The 23,781-nt window shown below is 40.4% G+C and overlaps 1 protein-coding gene across 1 annotated transcript in view; it reads right to left on the reverse strand.

The window, feature by feature from the left end:
• LOC137044899 (serine/threonine-protein kinase 32C-like) overlaps nucleotides 1-23,781 on the reverse strand; it is a 104,433-nt gene that overhangs the window by 49,251 nt on the left and 31,401 nt on the right. The window contains exon 2 of the mRNA XM_067421277.1: nucleotides 5,100-5,155. Within this exon, the coding sequence (XP_067277378.1) occupies nucleotides 5,100-5,155 (56 nt within the window). The remainder of the gene's footprint in view (nucleotides 1-5,099; nucleotides 5,156-23,781) is intronic.

Here is a 23,781-nt window from a genome sequence, read left to right on the forward strand (position 1 = left end):
AAATAAATTAGATTTTAAAGTATATTCAAATAGAAAACCATTATTCTAAATTGTAACAATATTTCATAATAATATTACAGTTTTTCCCCCCAGTATGATCAAATAAAAGCAGGCTTGATGAGCAGAAGAGACTTTTTTCAAAAACATTAAAAATGGTAATGTTTCCAGACTTCTGATTGGTGCAATATAAATATATAAATACAGTTTACTGTACTCATCTGTACTGAAAAAATCTCAATAAAGCAAGTTTTTGCTTAAAACAGGAAAAAAATATATGTGATGGAGCAAGTGAAGGATGTTTTTTTCAGACCACTATTGTGTGTCAGAGCATTTTATTTTATTTTTAAATATCTTTACAACAGTTTTAACTCTCCTTGTTTTTAATGTTTAATCCGTACACATGGTATTCTTTTTTCTCATGCATATGTTACCACTATTTAAATTACTTTCTATGTAAAGCACTTTGAAATGCCATTGGGTATGAAATGTGCTATACAAATAAACTTGCCTTGCCTATTAGTTGTTCCTGTTAGAAGGCAAAAACTTGCTTATTTATTTATTTATTTATTTATTTTTCCCAGAAATCAAGACTTAATGTGTAATTGTGCTTCTCAGGGATGTTTGTGCTGGAAAACAGGAACACAGAGGTGGAAGTCCTGATGCACGTTCATTCAATCAACATCTGAGTCTCTGGAGTCCTGCTCCTGACACTGACTGAAATTTAGCAAATTTAACTTCTAGTTACTAGGCAACCATACATCCCATTAATCTCCAAATGACATAAAATGCAATTAGCCACATACCCTTCATGCATCCTAAATTTGGTGAGTGTTCCCCATGGGAATATGAAGTTATAGGCCTTAATAATGACAGAAGCAATGGGAAGTTAATCGGATAAAAACCGTCTCCGATTAAACGCACGGCATGTTCACATTCAGCAGCGCCGGCGTTCCTCATGGATAAAGGATGTTTTCCAGGCTTTTCTCCAGTTATTAGTGCCTGTGTGACGAGACCATATCATATCAGTCACTCTCTCACACACACACACACACACACACACACACACACACACACACACACACACACACACACACTGCACTGACAGCAGAACTGCAGAGCTGCACATTAACGCAGGTGCTCCTCCTGAAGGAAACACGATCCGCTGTTGTCCTTGTAAAGCAGGCGTGTGACGCTCGGGAGAATAACGAGCCGTTCTCCAGGTTTTACGGGTTTGCCATCATGAAGAGAGAGCAAAATCAGAGGAGATTGTGATTCTTTCTGACGGCGCAGCTGATGGGCTTTCAGAAAGAGGTCACTTATTCCTCAAAGATCTGATCAGAGGCTCTGAAGAGCCATCTCACACACACACACACACACACACACACAGATCTGAGGGACAACACTGGAGAAATTATGAAGTAATGATGGAGTTATTATGGAGCTATGGTGGAGCTATGATGGAGCTATGGAGTTATGATGGCGTAATGATGGAGTAATGATGGCGTAATGATGGCGTAATGATGGCGTAATGATGGAGTAATGATGGCATAATGTTGGAGAAATTATGGAGTTATTATGGAGCTATGATGGAGCTATGGTGGAGCTATGGTGGAGCTATGATGGAGCTATGGAGTTATGATGCCGTAATGATGGAGTAATGATGGCGTAATGATGGAGTAATGATGGAGTAATGATGGCGTAATGATGGCGTAATGATGGCGTAATGATGGCGTAATGTTGGAGAAATGATGGAGTTATTATGGAGCTATGATGGAGCTATGGCGTAATGATGGAGTAATGATGGCGTAATGATGGAGCTATGATGGAGCTATGGTGGAGCTATGATGGAGCTATGGAGTTATGATGGCGTAATGATGGCGTAATGGTGGAGTAATGATGGAATAATGATGGAGTAATGATGGCGTAATGATGGAGTAATGATGGAATAATGATGGAGTAATGATGGCGTAATGATGGCGTAATGATGGAGTAATGATGACGTAATGATGGCGTAATGATGGCGTAATGATGGAGCTATGATGGAGTAATGATGGAGTAATGATGGAGTAATGATGGAGAAATGATGGAGTTATTATGGAGCTATGATGGAGCTATGGCGTAATGATGGAGTAATGATGGCGTAATGATGGCGTAATGATGGAGCTATGATGGAGCTATGATGAGTGATGATGAGTGATGATGGAGTGATGATGGAGTAATGATGGAGTAATGATGGAGTAATGATGGCGTAATGATGGAAAAATTATGAAGTAATGATGGAGAAATTATGGAGAAATTATAGAGTAATGATGGAGTAATGATGGAGCTATGATGGAGCTATGATGGAGCAATGATGGAGTAATGATGGTGTAATGATGGAGCTATGATGGAGCTATGATGGAGTAATGATGGAGCTATGATGGAGCTATGATGGAGTAATGATGGAGTAATGATGGTGTAATGATGGCGTAATGATGGAGAAATTATGGAGAAATTATGAAGAAATTATGAAGAAATTATGGAGAAATGATGGATAAATGATGGAGAAATGATGGAGTAATGATGGAAAAATTATGGAGAAATTATGGAGAAATTATGGAGAAATGATGGAGCTATGATGGAGTAATGATGGAGCTATGATGGAGCTATGGAGTTATGATGGAGCTATGATGGAGCAATGATGGAGTAATGATGGAGCTATGATGGAGCTATGATGGAGCTATGATGGAGCTATAATGGAGCTATAATGGAGCTATAATGGAGTAAAGATGGAGCTATGATGGAGCTATGATGGAGTAATGATGGAGTAATGATGGAGCAATGATGGAGCAATGATGGAGCAATGATGGAGCTATGATGGAGCTATGATGGAGAAATGATGGAGCTATGATGGAGCTATGATGGAGCTATGATGGAGTAATGATGGAGTAATGATGGAGCTATGATGGAGCTATGATGGAGCTATGATGGAGCTATGATGGAGTAATGATGGAGTAATGATGGAGTAATGATGGAGTAATGATGGAGCTATGATGGAGCTATGATGGAGTAATGATGGAGTAATTATGGAGCTATGATGGAGCTATGATGGAGTATTTATGGAGCTATGATGGAGCTATGATGGAGTAATGGTGGAGTAATGATGGAGATATGATGGAGTATTTATGGAGCTATGATGGAGCTATGATGGAGTTATGATGGAGCTATGATGGAGCTATGATGGAGTAATGATGGAGTAATGATGGAGTAATGATGGAGCTATGATGGAGCTATGATGGAGCTATGATGGAGTAATGATGGAGCAATGATGGAGCTATGATGGAGCTATGATGGAGCTATGATGGAGTATTTATGGAGCTATGATGGAGCTATGATGGAGTAATGGTGGAGTAATGATGGAGCTATGATGGAGCTATGATGGAGTAATGATGGAGCTATGATGGAGCTATGATGGAGCTATGATGGAGCTATGATGGAGCTATGATGGAGCTATGATGGAGCTATGATGGAGTATTTATGGAGCTATGATGGAGTAATGATGGAGTAATGATGGAGCTATGATGGAGCTATGACGGAGCTATGATGGAGCTATGACGGAGCTATGATGGAGCTATGATGGAGTAATGATGGAGCTATGATGGAGCTATGACGGAGCTATGACGGAGCTATGACGGAGCTATGATGGAGTAATGATGGAGCTATGATGGAGCTATGATGGAGCTATGATGGAGCTATGATGGAGTAATGATGGAGCTATGATGGAGCTATGATGGAGCTATGATGGAATAATGATGGAGTTATGATGGAGCTATGATGGAGCTATGATGGAGTAATGATGGAGTAATGATGGAGTAATGATGGAGCTATGACGGAGCTATGATGGAGTAATGATGGAGCAATGATGGAGCTATGATGGAGCTATGATGGAGCTATGATGGAGTATTTATGGAGCTATGATGGAGCTATGATGGAGTAATGGTGGAGTAATGATGGAGCTATGATGGAGCTATGATGGAGTAATGATGGAGCTATGATGGAGCTATGATGGAGCTATGATGGAGTATTTATGGAGCTATGATGGAGCTATGATGGAGTAATGATGGAGTAATGATGGAGCTATGATGGAGCTATGACGGAGCTATGACGGAGCTATGACGGAGCTATGACGGAGCTATGACGGAGCTATGATGGAGCTATGATGGAGTATTTATGGAGCTATGATGGAGTAATGATGGAGTAATGATGGAGCTATGATGGAGCTATGACGGAGCTATGATGGAGCTATGACGGAGCTATGACGGAGCTATGACGGAGCTATGACGGAGCTATGACGGAGCTATGATGGAGTAATGATGGAGCTATGATGGAGCTATGATGGAGTAATGATGGAAAATCCATATCAATTTTAAAAAATATCTCGATATATTTTAAATATCGAGATATCGCAAAATAGAAACTCATAATTTCAATTTTCATAATTTAGACATTTTATTATGACAGTCAGTCACAAAATGTCTAAACTATGACAAAATTTCAACATTATGACAATTCAAATTTAAGTCGAAATTGTGACATGAAACGTCAAAATTATGACAATTTAAACTCATAATTTCAACGATCATAATTTAGACATTTTCTTATTGACAGTCAAAATTATAACAAAGTGTCTAGATTATGATAAAGCTGAAGTTATGCCATGATATGTCTGCATGAGGACAGCTGAAATGGCACGGTTTTGTTATTTATGAATGCATTAATGCGTTCCTGTTAGCATGAGATTGATTTGCTCATGAGCTAAATGAGATCTGCTGTGATACTCTCTTTCTCGGGTCATTTAAAGAATAAATCTCACATGACGCACGCATCTTAAATTAATTAACCGCTACGGTCCAGATTAATGGAAGAATTAATGTGTAATTACTTAAGGCCTACTTAAGCGCGGCCTGGTTTGAGATAAGGTAATTAGAGAGGCTGAATTACCCAAGATGCTCGGCGGCCGTTTGGCTTACTGTACGTACTGTAGATGTTTCAGACCATCAGATCATAACTCATTTCCTGAATTAAAAACAGACGGGATAATGAATGGGAATCGGGCTTACCTTCCCAAAACTGCCTTTCCCGATGGCTCGCAGGATCTGGAAGTGATCAAAATTCACTGCAGAGGAAAGGAAAAGCAGATGAATGAAAGGAAACGACACTGGAATAAAGTGGTCATCATTTACCCTCCGTCACGTTAATAACATGTCGAAAATAAAACAGAAAATCTCAAAATTCATGCGTAAAACGGACAAATTAGTCATCATTTTGTCGTTATAATGTCGTCATTATGACTGTCAATTTCAAGTTTTTCATAACTTCGATTGACATAAAATAATATCTAAATTATATATAAAGTCTAAATTAGGAAAGGTGAAGTTGACATGAAGTCGAAATTCTGACATTAAATCAAAATTAACATAATGTTGACTTTTCTGTCATAATTTAGACATTTGGTCAATTTCAATTCAATACAATTTAGATATTTCATGACAGTTGAAATTATGAGATTAAATTTAAATTATGACATAAAATGTCAAAATTATAAAGCTGAAATGACAGTCGAAATTTCGACATAAAATGTTGAAATTATAACAAAATTGAAATTATGAAACTTGAAAGATATATAATGTTGGAATTATGACACTTGACAAACATTTAATGTAAAAAAATTGATAATTTTGAAATAATAAAGTTGAAATTATGACACTTGAAATAGACATAAAGAATGTTGAAATTATGACAAAATTGAAATTATGAAACTTGAAAGATATTAAATGTTGGAATTATGAAACTTGATATAAACATTTAATGTAAAAAAAAAATTGTGATAATTTTGAAATAATAAAGTCGAAATTATGACACTTGAAATAGACATAAAGAATGTTGAAATTATGACTAAATTGAAATTTTGACACTTGAAATAAACATTAAATGTCAAAAAATGTGAAATAATAAAGTTGAAATTATGACTTTCATAATTTTGACATTTTATGCCTTAATTTCGACTGCTGAAGCTGACACTCAATATGTTAACAAAAATTATGACAGTCAAAAATTATGACATACGGCTAAAATGATGACAGTCTAAAGTCGAAATTATGATTCTGACAAAAATTAGTTAAAAGTTGAAATTATGATTTTACATAATTTTGATTTAAGTCAATTTCATCTTAGTATGTCAATTCCGTGGCATAATTATGATTTCCCAAAGCATGATTATTAGTGGTGAATGTGCTTCATAAATCTGATCTGTTTCGAGGTGAATGCGGTCCAAAGAGGGACTGGCCAAACCTCAGGCCGTGCAAAAGTGCCAAATCAGCATCAGGCATTGATCAGGAGTTCGCTTCAAACTTCACAAAGCAAATTACCAATATTTACCACTATTATCAATACTTCAGCTCACAGAAAACCGGCTCATCAATTCCACCTTTCTCCAGAAAACACTCAAACACAACAATACAAACGCCTTTATATCTACTGCATTAAACTCAACATCTCCTGCAAACGTGAATTTGACACTCGACTGCCTCTGAAATGTGATTTGATTTATGGCCAATGTGTTTTTAAAAGTAAAACATGGCATTACGTGAAGCTAAACTAAGCCATTAAGAGTTATATATTCGCAGATGTCAGTTTTGATTTCATCAGATATGTATTTAAGGATAACAGTGTTTGGATTGATGTGCTCTAAAAAGCCTTTTTCTGTTTGAAAGGTTCAAAGTCCCTTCCTGAAAACGATTTTCCAGAGCAGATGCACTATGGATTTCAGATGAAGCCGACTGAAGGTTCCTTAGACTAATGGCTTGTGCTTATTTTCTAACAGCATACACACACACACACACACACACACACACACACACACACACACACACACACACACACGCTTGAGAAGACACGGGTCACTTCTGAAGAGATGCTTCTGGTGAGTGTTTGCGTGTCGAGAGACTCTTATTCTGCATCTTCGGTCTTCCTCGAAACTTTCACCTGTTTCTCCACTCAACTAAAGCCGCATTCATCAGATTACAGCCGGACGATAATAGTCACATTTAGCACTAAAATACAAATATAACTCAGACTAGAACCTCATGAACCATTCCTGACAAATAACAGCAAATCATTTCATGAATTATAAATAGACAAAACATGCCAAAATTATAACAATTGAAATTATGACAGTCATCACTTTTTCCACATTTTGTTATGTTACAGCCAGTGATGCCAGTAACGCGTTACTCTAATCTGACGACTTTTCTCCAGTAGCGAGTAATCTAACGCATTACTCTAATCTGACGACTTTACTCCAGTAGCGAGTAATCTAACGCGTTACTCTAATCTAACGACTTTTCTCCAGTAGCGAGTAATCTAACGCGTTACTCTAATCTAACGACTTTTCTCCAGTAGAGAGTAATCTAACGCGTTACTCTAATCTGAAGACTTTTCTCCAGTAGCGAGTAATCTAACGCATTACTCTAATCTGATGACTTTTCTCCAGTAGCGAGTAATCTAACGCGTTACTCTAATCTGAAGACTTTTCTCCAGTAGCGAGTAATCTAACGCGTTACTCTAATCTGACGACTTTTCTCCAGTAGCGAGTAATCTAACGCGTTACTCTAATCTGACGACTTTTCTCCAGTAGCGAGTAATCTAACGCGTTACTCTAATCTGAAGACTTTTCTCCAGTAGCGAGTAATCTAACGCGTTACTCTAATCTGACGACTTTTCTCCAGTAGCGAGTAATCTAACGCGTTACTCTAATCTGACGACTTTTCTCCAGTAGCGAGTAATCTAACACGTTACTCTAATCTGACGACTTTTCTCCAGTAGCGAGTTATCTAACGCGTTACTCTTATCTGATGACTTTTCTCCAGTAGTGAGTAATCTAACGCGTTACTCTAATCTGATGACTTTTCTCCAGTAGCGAGTAATCTAACGCGTTACTCTAATCTGATGACTTTTCTCCAGTAGCGAGTAATCTAACGCGTTACTCTAATCTGACGACTTTTCTCCAGTAGCGAGTAATCTAACGCGTTACTCTAATCTGACGACTTTTCTCCAGTAGTGAGTAATCTAACGCGTTACTCTAATCTGACGACTTTTCTCCAGTAGCGAGTAATCTAACGCGTTACTCTAATCTGACGACTTTTCTCCAGTAGAGAGTAATCTAACGCGTTACTCTAATCTGATGACTTTTCTCCAGTAGCGAGTAATCTAACGCGTTACTCTAACCTGACGACTTTTCTCCAGTAGTGAGTAATCTAACGCGTTACTCTAATCTGACGACTTTTCTCCAGTAGTGAGTAATCTAACGCGTTACTCTAATCTGACGACTTTTCTCCAGTAGCGAGTAATCTAACGCGTTACTCTAATCTGACGACTTTTCTCCAGTAGCGAGTAATCTAACGCGTTACTCTAATCTGACGACTTTTCTCCAGTAGCGAGTAATCTAACGCGTTACTCTAATCTGACGACTTTTCTCCAGTAGCGAGTTATCTAACGCGTTACTCTAATCTGATGACTTTTCTCCAGTAGTGAGTAATCTAACGCGTTACTCTAATCTGACGACTTTTCTCCAGTAGCGAGTAATCTAACGCGTTACTCTAATCTGACGACTTTTCTCCAGTAGCGAGTAATCTAACGCGTTACTCTAATCTGATGACTTTTCTCCAGTAGCGAGTAATCTAACGCGTTACTCTAATCTGACGACTTTTCTCCAGTAGCGAGTAATCTAACGCGTTACTCTAATCTGACGACTTTTCTCCAGTAGTGAGTAATCTAACGCGTTACTCTAATCTGACGACTTTTCTCCAGTAGTGAGTAATCTAACGCGTTACTCTAATCTGACGACTTTTCTCCAGTAGCGAGTTATCTAACGCGTTACTCTAATCTGATGACTTTTCTCCAGTAGCGAGTAATCTAACGCGTTACTCTAATCTGACGACTTTTCTCCAGTAGCGAGTAATCTAACGCGTTACTCTAATCTGACGACTTTTCTCCAGTAGCGAGTAATCTAACGCGTTACTCTAATCTGACGACTTTTCTCCAGTAGTGAGTAATCTAACGCGTTACTCTATTCTGACGACTTTTCTCCAGTAGTGAGTAATCTAACGCGTTACTCTAATCTGCCGACTTTTCTCCAGTAGCGAGTAATCTAACGCGTTACTCTAATCTGATGACTTTTCTCCAGTAGTGAGTAATCTAACGCGTTACTCTAATCTGACGACTTTTCTCCAGTAGCGAGTAATCTAACGCGTTACTCTAATCTGAAGACTTTTCTCCAGTAGCGAGTAATCTAACGCGTTACTCTAATCTGACGACTTTTCTCCAGTAGCGAGTAATCTAACGCGTTACTCTAATCTGATGACTTTTCTCCAGTAGTGAGTAATCTAACGCGCTACTCTAATCTGACGACTTTTCTCCAGCAACTAGTAATCTAACGCGTTACTCTAATCTGACGACTTTTCTCCAGTAGTGAGTAATCTAACGCGTTACTCTAATCTGACGACTTTTCTCCAGCAACTAGTAATCTAACGCGTTACTCTAATCTGACGACTTTTCTCCAGTAGCGAGTAATCTAACGCGTTACTCTAATCTGACGACTTTTCTCCAGTAGTGAGTTATCTAACGCGTTACTCTAATCTGACGACTTTTCTCCAGTAGCGAGTAATCTAACGCGTTTCTCTAATCTGACGACTTTTCTCCAGTAGCGAGTAATCTAACGCGTTACTCTAATCTGACGACTTTTCTCCAGTAGCCAGTTATCTAACGCGTTTCTCTAATCTGACGACTTTTCTCCAGTAGAGAGTAATCTAACGCGTTACTCTAATCTGACGGCTTTTCTCCAGTAGCGAGTAATCTAACGCGTTACTCTAATCTGACGACTTTTCTCCAGTAGCGAGTAATCTAACGCGTTACTCTATTCTGATGACTTTTCTCCAGTAGCGAGTAATCTAACGCGTTACTCTAATCTGACGACTTTTCTCCAGCAACTAGTAATCTAACGCGTTATTCTAATCTGACGACTTTTCTCCAGCAACTAGTAATCTAACGCGCTACTCTAATCTGGCGACTTTTCTCCAGTAGCGAGTAATCTAACGCGTTACTCTAATCTGACGACTTTTCTCCAGTAGCGAGTAATCTAACGCGTTACTCTAATCTGACGACTTTTCTCCAGTAGCGAGTAATCTAACGCGTTACTCTAATCTGACGACTTTTCTCCAGTAGTGAGTTATCTAACGCGTTACTCTAATCTGACGACTTTTCTCCAGTAGTGAGTAATCTAACGCGTTACTCTAATCTGATGACTTTTCTCCAGTAGCGAGTAATCTAACGCGTTACTCTAATCTGATGACTTTTCTCCAGTAGCGAGTAATCTAACGCGTTACTCTAATCTGATGACTTTTCTCCAGTAGCGAGTAATCTAACGCGTTACTCTAATCTGATGACTTTTCTCCAGTAGCGAGTAATCTAACGCGTTACTCTAATCTGACGACTTTTTTCCAGTAGCGAGTAATCTAACGCGTTACTCTAATCTGAAGACTTTTCTCCAGTAGCGAGTAATCTAACGCGTTACTCTAATCTGACGACTTTTCTCCAGTAGCCAGTAATCTAACGCGTTACTCTAATCTGATGACTTTTCTCCAGTAGCGAGTAATCTAACGCGTTTCTCTAATCTGACGACTTTTCTCCAGTAGCCAGTAATCTAACGCGTTACTCTAATCTGACGACTTTTCTCCAGTAGCGAGTAATCTAACGCGTTCCTCTAATCTGACGACTTTTCTCCAGTAGCGAGTAATCTAACGCGTTCCTCTAATCTGACGACTTTTCTCCAGAAGTGAGTAATCTAACGCGTTACTCTAATCTGATGACTTTTCTCCAGTAGTGAGTAATCTAACGCGTTACTCTAATCTGACGACTTTTCTCCAATAGCGAGTAATCTAACGCGTTACTCTAATCTGACGACTTTTCTCCAGTAGCGAGTAATCTAACGCGTTACTCTAATCTGACGACTTTTCTCCAGTAGCGAGTAATCTAACGCGTTACTCTAATCTGACGACTTTTCTCCAGTAGCGAGTAATCTAACGCGTTCCTCTAATCTGACGACTTTTCTCCAGTAGTGAGTAATCTAACGCGTTACTCTAATCTGACGACTTTTCTCCAGTAATGAGTAATCTAACGCGTTACTCTAATCTGACGACTTTTCTCCAGTAGCGAGTAATCTAACGCGTTCCTCTAATCTGACGACTTTTCTCCAGTAGTGAGTAATCTAACGCGTTACTCTAATCTGACGACTTTTCTCCAGAAGTGAGTAATCTAACGCGTTACTCTAATCTGACGACTTTTCTCCAGTAGTGAGTAATCTAACGTGTTACTCTAATCTGATGACTTTTCTCCAGTAGCGAGTAATCTAACGCGTTACTCTAATCTGACGACTTTTCTCCAGTAGCGAGTAATCTAACGCGTTACTCTAATCTGAAGACTTTTCTCCAGTAGTGAGTAATCTAACGCGTTACTCTAATCTGACGACTTTTCTCCAGTAGTGAGTAATCTAACGCGTTACTCTAATCTGACGACTTTTCTCCAGTAGCGACTAATCTAAAGCTTTACTATTTCCAAACCAGATTTAAGTCACTTATCCCAGTCACTGTGAGTTACTATTTTAGTCATATTCCTTAGTAAAAAAAAATATGTATATTTTTGCTTTTCTTCTCGCGTCGAGAGTATTTTTTCAGGAAATATTTTTTTATTTCAATTTAAAATGTCAGGAGACACATTGTTGCCGTTACTTTTAAAAATGCACTTCCGACAAAGTCATAGACAGTATAAGTAATGGACAGAGCTATCCCATTGACTTCTACGGCGTTAAGTGATGTCAGTAAAGGAGCACTCCCTGATGGCTGAGCGAACTGCGCAGGCTCAGACTGAGCTTGAGGACGTAGATGTGACGTGAGCCTCCTGTCTGACAGCTGTAGGTCTTCTAGTAGTTGTGGAAAGTGAAATCTGAATCCCGTTGTTTAAATATTTTCTCCCGTTGCTTTTGGCTCACTATGGGCTTCTCCTCTTTCTTCTCCCTTGACTTTATCAGACTTTATGTCTCCTCGTCCCCCCGACTGCCTCATAGACAGTAAAGATTGCCTGCGAGCGTCTCCTCAGGTCTATACGGTAATTTCTCAACTGTGCGACAGAGTCGCGTTGGTTATGACGCAATAGTTAGCCTATTTTTTACAAAAACAGCTTCTACGGGGCGATAGTGTAAGATACAAGGTAATGGAGCCTTTTATGCATTGTGGTGTTTCTTTAGAAATAAACAATGGACAAATGGAGTCTTTAAACGCCTCAGATGTAAAGTTATTCACTGTCAAAGTGACTCAAAAATGAATGGGAGTCAATGGGATGCTAACAGCAGGTGATGTCTAGGTTAGCAATGGCCGCCCCTATGGGTGGAACGCTTTCCGAGTGCTAGATTACCCCCTTGGACAAAGTGAGTGTTGCCAAAAACGGTTGTCATTTCTCTGTTGAGGCGGCAGCGGTGTTGTCGGAAACTGCTGAATGTAACTAATAAAGTAACTTGTAATCTTACTTAGTTACTTTTAAAATCAAGTAAGCTGTAAAGTAACTAACTGAGTAACTGTGGTAACACTGGATACAGCCTTGTTCCAAAATGGATTAAATTCATTATTTTCCTCAATTATACAAACAATACCCAATAATGACAACATGAAAGAAGTTTGGTTGAAATCTTTGCAAATGTATTAAAAAACCTCACATGTCCAAGATAATTCACAGCCTTTGCTCAAAACTCTGTTGAAGCTCTTTTGGCACCGATTACAGCCTCAGGTCGTCTTGAGTTTGATGCTCAATCTTGGTACACCTGTTTCTGGGCAGTTTCTTCCATTCTTCTTGGCAGGACCTCTCAAGCTCCGACAGGTTGGATGGGTAGCGTCGGCCATTTTCAGATCTCTCCAGAGATGTTCAACCAGGCTCAAGTCTGGGCTCTGACTGGTCCACTCAGGCATTCCCAGAACCATCCTGTAGTTACTCCTGTGTAATCTCGGCTGTGTGTTTAGGGTCACTGTCCTGTTGGAAGATGAACCTTTATCCCAGTATGAGGTACAGAGCGCTCTGGAGCAGGTTTTTATCAAGGATTCATCTTTCCCTCGTTCCTGACTAGTCTCCTATTTCCTGCTGCTGAAAAACACCCCCACATCGTTATGCTGCCACCACCATGGCTTCACTGTAGGGATGGGATTGGCCAGGTGATGAGCGGTGCGTGGTTTCCTCTATTCAGGCCACAGAGTTCAATCTATGTATCCTCAGACCAGAGGATTGTGTTTCTTATGGTTTAGAGTCCTTCAGGAGGCTTTTGGGAAACTCCAGATGGCCTTTTCCTGAGGCGTGGCCTCCGTCTCTCCCACACAGGCCTGACTGATGGAGAGCTGCAGAGATGGCTGCTCTTCTGGAAGGATCTCCTCTCTCCACAGAGAAATGCTGGAGCTCTGTCAGAATGACCATCAGGTTTTTGGTCTCCAGATCCTTCAGTTCGGCCGGATGGCAGCTCTAGTAAGAATCCTGGTGCTCCCAAAATTCCTCCATGTACGGATGATGAAGGCCACTGTGCTCATTAAGATCTGAGCCTCTATAGAGTCTCGTCTCTGAGTCTACAGACAGTCCCTTCATGGCTGGGTTTGTGCTCTGACAGGCAGTGTTAACTGTGTGACCTTATATAGACAGGTGTGTGCCTTTCCTAATCATGTCCGATCCACTGAATTGACCACAGGTGGACTCCAGTAAAGCTGTAGAAACATATGAATGATGATCAGAGGAAACTGGAGCAGCTGAGCTCAGTGTTGAGAGTCATGGCGAAGCCTGTGAATATTCATGGATTATTCCCCATCTTTTAGTTTTGAATGAATTTGCAAAGATTTCAAACTAACTTCTTTTATGTTGTCAATATGGAGTATTGTTTGTAGAATTGAGGGGGAAAAATGTGTGTGTGTGTGTGTGTGTGTGTGTGTGTGATGGTTTAGTGGCAGGGGCAGTTTGTGTGTGTGTGTGTGTGTGTGTGTGTGTGTGTGTGTGTGTGTGTGTGTGTGTGTGTGTGTGTGTGTGTGTGTGTGTGTGTGTGTGTGTGATGGTTTAGTGGCAGGGGCAGTTTGTGTGTGTGTGTGTGTGTGTGTGTGTGTGTGTGTGTGTGTGTGTGTGTGTGTGTGTGTGTGTGTGTGTGTGTGTGTGTTTTGGGTAGGTTTAGTGGCAGGGGCAGTGTAGGGGGATAGTTTAGTTTAGTTTAGTTTATTTAACAGGGACCATACACAACACAAATGTGGCAGAGTTAGCTAAGATAGCTAATTTGCATCTGCGGTCCCTGGGCAGGATGATGTCCAATACAATTACAGCATTCAATTACAATCCAAGGAAAAAATAATATATATTAAAAAAATAAATAAGAATAAGAATAATAAAATAAGCAAATAATATATCATAATATCAGAAATATTGATTCACAAAGAAGTTAATATTAAAAAAAAAAATAATAATAATAATAAATGAAAAAAAAAAAAAATCACAGCTGATTTTTCTTAAACCATAATTTAAGTTCCGGTTTAAAAATACTAAATTATGTATATTCTCGAATATGAACAGGCTATGAATTCCATCTTTCTGCTGCTCTATATGAGAACGCAGGTTGTCCGAATGCAGTTTTCTTAAATTTAACGGAACGATCGCCTCTAGCAGAACGTACAGAGAATGATAGTGTACAGTTTGCACAGTGTAAAATCCATTACGCCTATGGAAAGTCCCCACATTTCACAAAAACGCAACGTGCGCGTGTGTGTGTGTGTGTGTGTGTGTGTGTGTGTGTGTGTGTGTGTGTGTGTGTGTGTGTGTGTGTGTTAGAGAATCAGTCGAGGAGAAGCTTCTGCGGTGCGTCTCTGCCGTTCTTGGCACTGTGACGGAGTCTGTGGGCAAGTTTGGCCTCGCTTTAATAGACTTAAAAAGACCAGATAATGAAATCACAGTCATTCTGATGACTAATAATGTTTAGTCATTTGTTTGCTGGAACACAATCCCTCTGAGCCAGCGTCTGTTCCCAGAATAAGCAATAAACCCCTGCTTTGATCAGATCCAGGGATTCAAACTTCATGCACCTGTGACTGATATTAAACATTAACTCCAGAACGAACACAGAAGATCTGAGTCAGCATCTCTCAGACGGATGTGATGGGCTCTGGAGTAATGCCAACATGCTGAAGATTTCCCATCCACTGCTAATGGATCACAATAACAGCAGCAACACTCACCAATACTGATGCACAGCAATATCTTAAAAAGACGCATCAAAAGTTGGATATTCCATCTTAAATACAACAACCTAAGTTGACCTAAGCCCAATACGCCTCAAACTGAGCTGCTCTGTGTATTCTGACAGCTTTCTATCAGAACCAGCATTAACTTCTGGAGCAGTTTGAGCTCCAGTAGCTCGTCTGTTTGATCGGACCCCACGGGCCAGCCTTCGCTCCCCACGTGCATCAATGAGCCTTGGCCGCCCATGACCCTGTGGCCGGTTCTCCACTGGTCCTTCCTTGGAGCACTTTTGATAGATACTGACCACTGCAGACCGGGAACAGCCCACAAGAGCTGCAGTTTTGGAGATGCTCTGACCCAGTCGTCTAGCCGTCACAATCTGGCCAAACTCGCTCAAATCCTTACGCTTGCCCATTTCTCCTGCTTCACACACATCAACTCTGAGGACTAAATGTTCACTTGCTGCCTAATATATCCCACCCACTAACAGGAGCCGTGATGAAGAGATCGTGATGTTATTCACCGGTCATAATGTTATGCCTTGTTGGTGTATGTTATATATCTTTATCCACATGCATTCAGTTCATCAATCCCCTTAACTGTCATCCGCCCCCGAAAATGAAAATGCCCAATCCAAACCTAAATGGTTGTAATTCAAGAACGCTTTAAAAGAAGCGTTAAGACGACAGTCTGCTGAAGTGAAAGCAAGGAAAATGTAAGTATGAAAAAGTTATGCAAGTTTAAATTTACTGTAAATAAAATGCACTGTACTAAATATATAGTTTTTTTTCAAAGAACTTTATGAAAGTATATTTTAACTTCATGTTGACTGTAAGGATCTATATTTATGGAGTGAAGGATCGGCTGAAGTGTCTGTGGGCAGGAAGTCATTATTTCCTCTTCCTGTCGGAGGTCCATCTCATCCCACACAGCACTGCGACTAATGAGAGAGGCCAAAACACACGACACGGAGACGGAAATACACACACACACACACTAGTTTTTTACTGCATGTCATGAGCAGGGCGCCGTTTTTATGCTTATTATCAGTGTTCATTTTTTTGTGGAAACTGATGCATGTTATTTCTCAGGATTATTTGATTAAAGCTGCCCTAGAATGATTTGAAACAATGTTAAACTGTTCTCTGTTCTCTGATATCTACACAGAGGGTATGTGGCTTATTTAAGGGCAAAAAGTGTCCAGATACAGTTTTACAGGTCCATTTACAACACTATAAATTCTCCCTAGGATGTAATGCTCTGTTTTTGCCTTATTTGGAAGGGTCATGAATATTAATGTTGAGCCCTGCTCTGATTGGCTCATTTCAGCAGCTCACAGCAGTTCAGCGAAGCGGGTCGTGAGTCCTGACAGAACACAGACCGACTGAACGACACTTTAAGCAGAACATGTCAAATGGAGATTGATCAAATGCAGCTTACTTCTTTATTGGTGTTTTCAGATCATCCGCACGAGAGAGAGCGCACTCGTGTGCATGTGGTTGCCAGATTGGACATGTTTAGAAAAAAACACTGGATAGCATACATGTTCTTTTCACAGAAAAGCTCTGTTTGGGGGATTTAAATTGAAAAATTACTGAAATTTGGCAACCGCAAAAACGATCTTCTTTCCCAAACTAAAACCAGTGATAACTCTCATCAACGATATTGCATGTTTATATAAGGTTAGTCACAATGTAGGCTACGCCGTGACTGGGATGTACTCTTAATACAAGCATGCAAAAATATCATACTTAAGTTATCAAAAACATATTTTTACAAAATGAATAGCCTTGTCAAATGACTATCGTTTTAACTATAAGGAGCGCTGTGCAAGCAATAATATTGAAATGGAAGGAGTATCAGACCACTGCAAATCTACCAAGACCTGGCTGTCCCTCTAAACTTTCAGCTCATACGAGGAGAAGACTGATCAGAGATCAGCCAAGAGGCCCATGATCCCTCTGGAGGAACTGCAGAGATCTACAGCTGAGGTGGGAGACTCACAATCAGTCGGATACTGCACACATCTGGCCTTTCTGGAAGAGTGGCAAGAAGAAAGACATTTCTTAAAGATATCCATAAAAGTGTTGTTTAAAGTTTGGCACAAGCCACCTGGGAGACACACCAAACATGTGGAAGAAGGTGCTCTGGTCAGATGAAACCAAAATTGAACTTTTTGGCAACAATGCCAAACGTTATGTTTGGTGTAAAAGCACCACAGCTCATCACCCTGAACACACACCATCCCCACTGTCAGACATGGTGGTGGCAAACATTTCAGTCTCTCGATGTGCAAAACTGATAGAGACAAACCCCAAGAGACGTACAGCTGTAATCGCAGCAAAAGGTGGCGCTACAAAGGGTTAACTTAAGGGGGCGAATACTTTCGCAAGGCACTGTATATGGTGGAAAAGGTGACGTTTGCCTGAAGGATCGAGTGAACGATCTGTAAGCAAAATATCAACGGTTGTATTTTGTAATACAAAATAATATTACCCTTTTTTATTAGACACACTATTTACAGTCTTGTTCAAAATAATAGCAGTACAATGTGACTAACCAGAATAATCAAGGTTTTTCATATATTTTTTATTGCTACGTGGCAAACAAGTTACCAGTAGGTTCAGTAGATTCTCAGAAAACAAACGAGACCCAGCATTCATGATATGCACGCTCTTAAGGCTGTGCAATTGGGCAATTAGTTGAATTAGTTGAAAGGGGTGTGTTCAAAAAAATAGCAGTGTGGCATTCAATCACTGAGGTCATCAATTTTGTGAAGAAACAGGTGTGAATCAGGTGGCCCCTATTTAAGGATGAAGCCAACACTTGTTGAACATGCATTTGAAAGCTGAGGAAAATGGGTCGTTCAAGACATTGTTCAGAAGAACAGCGTACTTTGATTAAAAAGTTGATTAGAGAGGGGAAAACCTATAAAGAGGTGCAAAAAATGATAGGCTGTTCAGCTAAAATGATCTCCAATGCCTTAAAATGGAGAGCAAAACCAGAGAGACGTGGAAGAAAACGGAAGACAACCATCGAAATGGATAGAAGAATAACCAGAATGGCAAAGGCTCAGCCAATGATCACCTCCAGGATGATCAAAGACAGTCTGGAGTTACCTGTAAGTACTGTGACAGTTAGAAGACGTCTGTGTGAAGCTAATCTATTTTCAAGAATCCCCCGCAAAGTCCCTCTGTTAAAAAAAAGGCATGTGCAGAAGAGGTTACAATTTGCCAAAGAACACATCAACTGGCCTAAAGAGAAATGGAGGAACATTTTGTGGACTGATGAGAGTAAAATTGTTCTTTTTGGGTCCAAGGGCCACAGGCAGTTTGTGAGACGACCCCCAAACTCTGAATTCAAGCCACAGTACACAGTGAAGACAGTGAAGCATGGAGGTGCAAGCATCATGATATGGGCATGTTTCTCCTACTATGGTGTTGGGCCTATTTATCGCATACCAGGGATCATGGATCAGTTTGCATATGTTAAAATACTTGAAGAGGTCATGTTGCCCTATGCTGAAGAGGACATGCCCTTGAAACGGTTGTTTCAACAAGACAATGACCCAAAACACACTAGTAAACGGGCAAAGTCTTGGTTCCAAACCAACAAAATTAATGTTATGGAGTGGCCAGCCCAATCTCCAGACCTTAATCCAATTGAGAACTTGTGGGGTGAAATCAAAAATGCTGTTTCTGAAGCAAAACCAAGAAATGTGAATGAATTGTGGAATGTTGTTAAAGAATCATGGAGTGGAATAACAGCTGAGAGGTGCCACAAGTTGGTTGACTCCATGCCACACAGATGTCAAGCAGTTTTAAAAAACTGTGGTCATACAACTAAATATTAGTTTAGTGATTCACAGGATTGCTAAATCCCAGAAGAAAAAAATGTTTGTACAACATAGTTTTGAGTTTGTACAGTCAAAGGTAGACACTGCTATTTTTTTGAACACACCCCTTTCAACTAATTGCCCAATTGCACAGCCTTAAGAGCGTGCATATCATGAATGCTGGGTCTCATTTGTTTTCTGAGAATCTACTGAACCTACTGGTAACTTGTTTGCCACGTAGCAATAAAAAATATACTAAAAACCTTGATTATTCTGGTTAGTCACATTGTACTGCTATTATTTTGAACAATACTGTAGTTTGGTATGGTACCTGGTGTTTCCTATTGTTACTGTAATAGGGTCTTGCGTTATCTAGACAATGCGGTCTCTCTAAGAAACTCTCAATTTAATCAGAAATTATTTAAATAGTCAATAAGTGGATAAATCGCTTTTCTGACGCAGATTCCCTGACAAACAGATATGCTAAAAGGTCAGGATTGTGCACCGAATCGTTTCCTCACACATATAAGGGGATATTTAAGCGCTTGAGGAGGAGGATATCTTCACTATCGGTCAAAGCTTTAAAGAACTCAAATTTCTACTTGATCATCAATAATAATAATAATTGATAACAACTGAGCATCAAATCCTCATATGAGAATGATTAGTGAAGAATCATGTGACACTGAAGACTGGAGTAATGATGATAAATAACAGGAATAAATCACGCTTTATATTCACGATGATATACACTGGAGAAATATTTCACAGTTTTACTGGATTTATGATCAGATTAATGAGCAGAAGAGACTCTTTCACAAACATTAAGACACATTTACTGGAGAAGAGAAACTAATGAAGATATGAAGAAAAGAGCGTCAAAATGAAGTGAGTTTGTGCTTAAAACAAGAACAAATCTGCCAATGAGGTCAGAGAGATAAACGCGGTTTCCTTTGAATTAACACTATTTTTCTGACTCCATTGGCAGATTATTTATCTTAAGCAGAAACTCTCTTCATTTTGAGTTATTTTCCCAAAACAAGACATTCATTTTTACTTGTCTAGTAAATGTTTCTTAATGTAAGAATCTTTAGATGTTTGGACTAGAAACAAGACAAAAATACTGAGGAAGAAGAGCATTTTTTTCACATATGAACCATCACATCCTACGGTGACGTTACGCAGATGTTCTCAAATCAACCGAAGAGCGTTTGACCGATCTGTCTCTGCCACATGTGACTTGTTTATTTGGAGATGCTGTCATAGTTTGTCATTAATTATGTAAAAAGTCATTATGCAATTTTCATAAGCTTTTCCTTATTAATCACAATCAAGGGCACAAACGCCTCGCGGGCACACACAGTGAAGCATGATGGGTAATCTGAACTGCAGCGGCTTACAGAACGTGTGAGAAAAACCATCAGCAGGACCTCAGACCTTTACCACACACCAAACACAAGTGAGTTAAATACACCAATCAGGCACAACATTAGGACCCAAGCTTCCCTTAGTTCCTAATATATGCTATGCCGCCCCATACGCCTCAAACTGAGCTGCTCTGTGTATTCTGACAGCTTTCTATCAGAACCAGCATTAACTTCTGGAGCAGTTTGAGCTCCAGTAGCTCGTCTGTTTGATCGGACCCCACGGGCCAGCCTTCGCTCCCCACGGTCATCAATGAGCCTTGGCCGCCCATGACCCTGTGGCCGGTTCTCCACTGGTCCTTCCTTGGAGCACTTTTGATAGATACTGACCACTGCAGACCGGGAATCAGGCGAAACACACACACACACACACACACACACACACACACACACACACACACACACACACACACACACACACACACACACACACACACACACACACACACACACACACACACACTCTCTCACATGTGTGTGTGTGTGTGTGTGTCTGTGTGTCTGTGTGATTAGGCCTGTCGTGATAGTCGATAAATCAATTAATCGCACGATTAAAAAAAATGAGCTCGATAATTTTTCCGGCTGCGATAATTGCCATTTGCATGCTTTTTTGTTTTCCTCGTCTCTCTCGTTGACTGCACGCGCCTCGTCCGTTTGGGGAGGTGTTTATACTCGACGCGCAGACCGGCTGCGGCATGATGAGACGTCATTCTCGGCCAGCAGATTCGTCTGGAACTCATGGCTCTTCGGTTGCGGAGCCACACGCAAAGTTACGAAATTTGACGTGCACAACGCCTTAAAGGCTTAAAGCTACACTGAAGTTTGATAAATGCAAGTTAATTCTTCAGTTCAACCTGTGTGTGCTAAAGGCTCATCAGTTCCTGTAAAGATAGCAATACACATTCTCCTTTTGCCAAATCAATTAAAAGCATGTCATCTGTCTTCTCTCTCGCTGGATCAAAATATGACTTTCCTCAGCGATGGTCAAGCTCAGTTTGTGCATGATTAGGCTATGATATAAAAAAAAAATGTATACTGTATTCTAAATTGTGGATAATTAATATATCATGCTGAAGTACATTTCTGGATTAAATGGAAAAAAAATAATAAGAACCGTACAGAACGGAAAACCGTGAGCCTAAACCCGTGACCCGAACTGAACCGTGGGTTTAGTGAACCGTGGGTTTAGTGAACAGAGGGTTTAGTGAACCGTGGGTTTAGTGAACCGTGGGTTTAGTGAACCGTGGGTTTAGTGAACCGAGGGTTTAGTGAACCGAGGGTTTAGTGAACCGAGGGTTTAGTGAACCGTGGGTTTAGTGAACAGAGGGTTTAGTGAACCGAGGGTTTAGTGAACCGAGGGTTTAGTGAACCGAGGGTTTAGTGAACAGAGGGTTTAGTGTACCGAGGGTTTAGTGAACCGAGGGTTTAGTGAACCGAGGGTTTAGTGAACCGTGGGTTTAGTGAACCGAGGGTTTAGTGAACCGAGGGTTTAGTGAACCGTGGGTTTAGTGAACCGTGGGTTTAGTGAACCGAGGGTTTAGTGAACCGTGGGTTTAGTGAACCGAGGGTTTAGTGAACCGTGGGTTTAGTGAACAGAGGGTTTAGTGAACCGTGGGTTTAGTGAACCGTGGGTTTAGTGAACCGTGGGTTTAGTGAACCGTGGGTTTAGTGAACCGAGGGTTTAGTGAACCGTGGGTTTAGTGAACCGTGGGTTTAGTGAACCGTGGGTTTAGTGAACCGAGGGTTTAGTGAACCGTGGGTTTAGTGAACCGAGGGTTTAGTGAACCGAGGGTTTAGTGAACCGTGGGTTTAGTGAACCGAGGGTTTAGTGAACCGTGGGTTTAGTGAACCGAGGGTTTAGTGAACCGAGGGTTTAGAGAACCGTGGGTTTAGTGAACAGAGGGTTTAGTGAACCGTGGGTTTAGTGAACCGTGGGTTTAGTGAACCGAGGGTTTAGTGAACCGTGGGTTTAGTGAACCGAGGGTTTAGTGAACAGAGGGTTTAGAGAACCGTGGGTTTAGTGAACAGAGGGTTTAGTGAACCGTGGGTTTAGTGAACCGTGGGTTTAGTGAACCGTGGGTTTAGTGAACTGTGGGTTTAGTGAACAGAGGGTTTAGTGAACAGAGGGTTTAGTGAACAGAGGGTTTAGAGAACCGTGGGTTTAGTGAACCGAGGGTTTAGTGAACCGAGGGTTTAGTGAACAGAGGGTTTAGAGAACCGTGGGTTTAGTGAACAGAGGGTTTAGTGAACCGTGGGTTTAGTGAACAGAGGGTTTAGTGAACAGAGGGTTTAGTGAACAGAGGGTTTAGTGAACCGTGGGATTAGAGAACCGTGGGTTTAGTGAACAGAGGGTTTAGTGAACAGAGGGTTTAGTGAACCGTGGGTTTAGTGAACCGAGGGTTTAGTGAACCGAGGGTTTAGTGAACCGAGGGTTTATTGAACCGAGGGTTTAGTGAACCGAGGGTTTAGTGAACCGTGGGTTTAGTGAACCGAGGGTTTAGTGAACCGTGGGTTTAGTGAACCGAGGGTTTAGTGAACCGAGGGTTTAGTGAACCGAGGGTTTAGTATGTATGTATTTATTTATTTGACAGGGACAATGCAGAAAAAAACATTGCTACAATTTCATGCTGCCGATGCTCCACATATAGGCTTATAGCCAAAGGCTAATTTGCAGCCCCAGTCCCTGGTTAGGCTTTTAAAACAACAAGAAAACATCACACACACACACACACACACACACAAAAGAAAATGAAGAAAAAAAGAAAAAAAAAGAAAAAAAAAACCTAAGACTGTGTATGACCATCAATGTTCACAAACCTGCTTTTGTTTGAACCACTTTTTTAGATTTATTTGAAAGAGTTTTAACTCTGTTTGCATTTTTAGTTCAACTGGCAGGCTGTTCCAAAGCAGTGTACCTTGAACTGAAAATGTGGATTGTGCAAATGTAGTTTTCCTTTTCGGTACTGTGCAATTCTGATTAGTTGTACCTCTTGTAGTCATTCCCTTACTGCGTTGTTTTTTTATTAATTGGCATATGATAGCTGGAGCAAGATTGTTTATACATCTAAAAACCATTTTAATAGTGAACCGTGGGTTTAGTGAACCGAGGGTTTAGTGAACCGAGGGTTTAGTGAACCGAGGGTTTAGTGAACCGAGGGTTTAGTGAACCGTGGGTTTAGTGAA

The sequence above is a fragment of the Pseudorasbora parva genome, chromosome 17 (genome assembly GCF_024679245.1).
Source record: "Pseudorasbora parva isolate DD20220531a chromosome 17, ASM2467924v1, whole genome shotgun sequence".
Taxonomy (NCBI): Eukaryota; Metazoa; Chordata; class Actinopteri; order Cypriniformes; family Gobionidae; genus Pseudorasbora; species Pseudorasbora parva.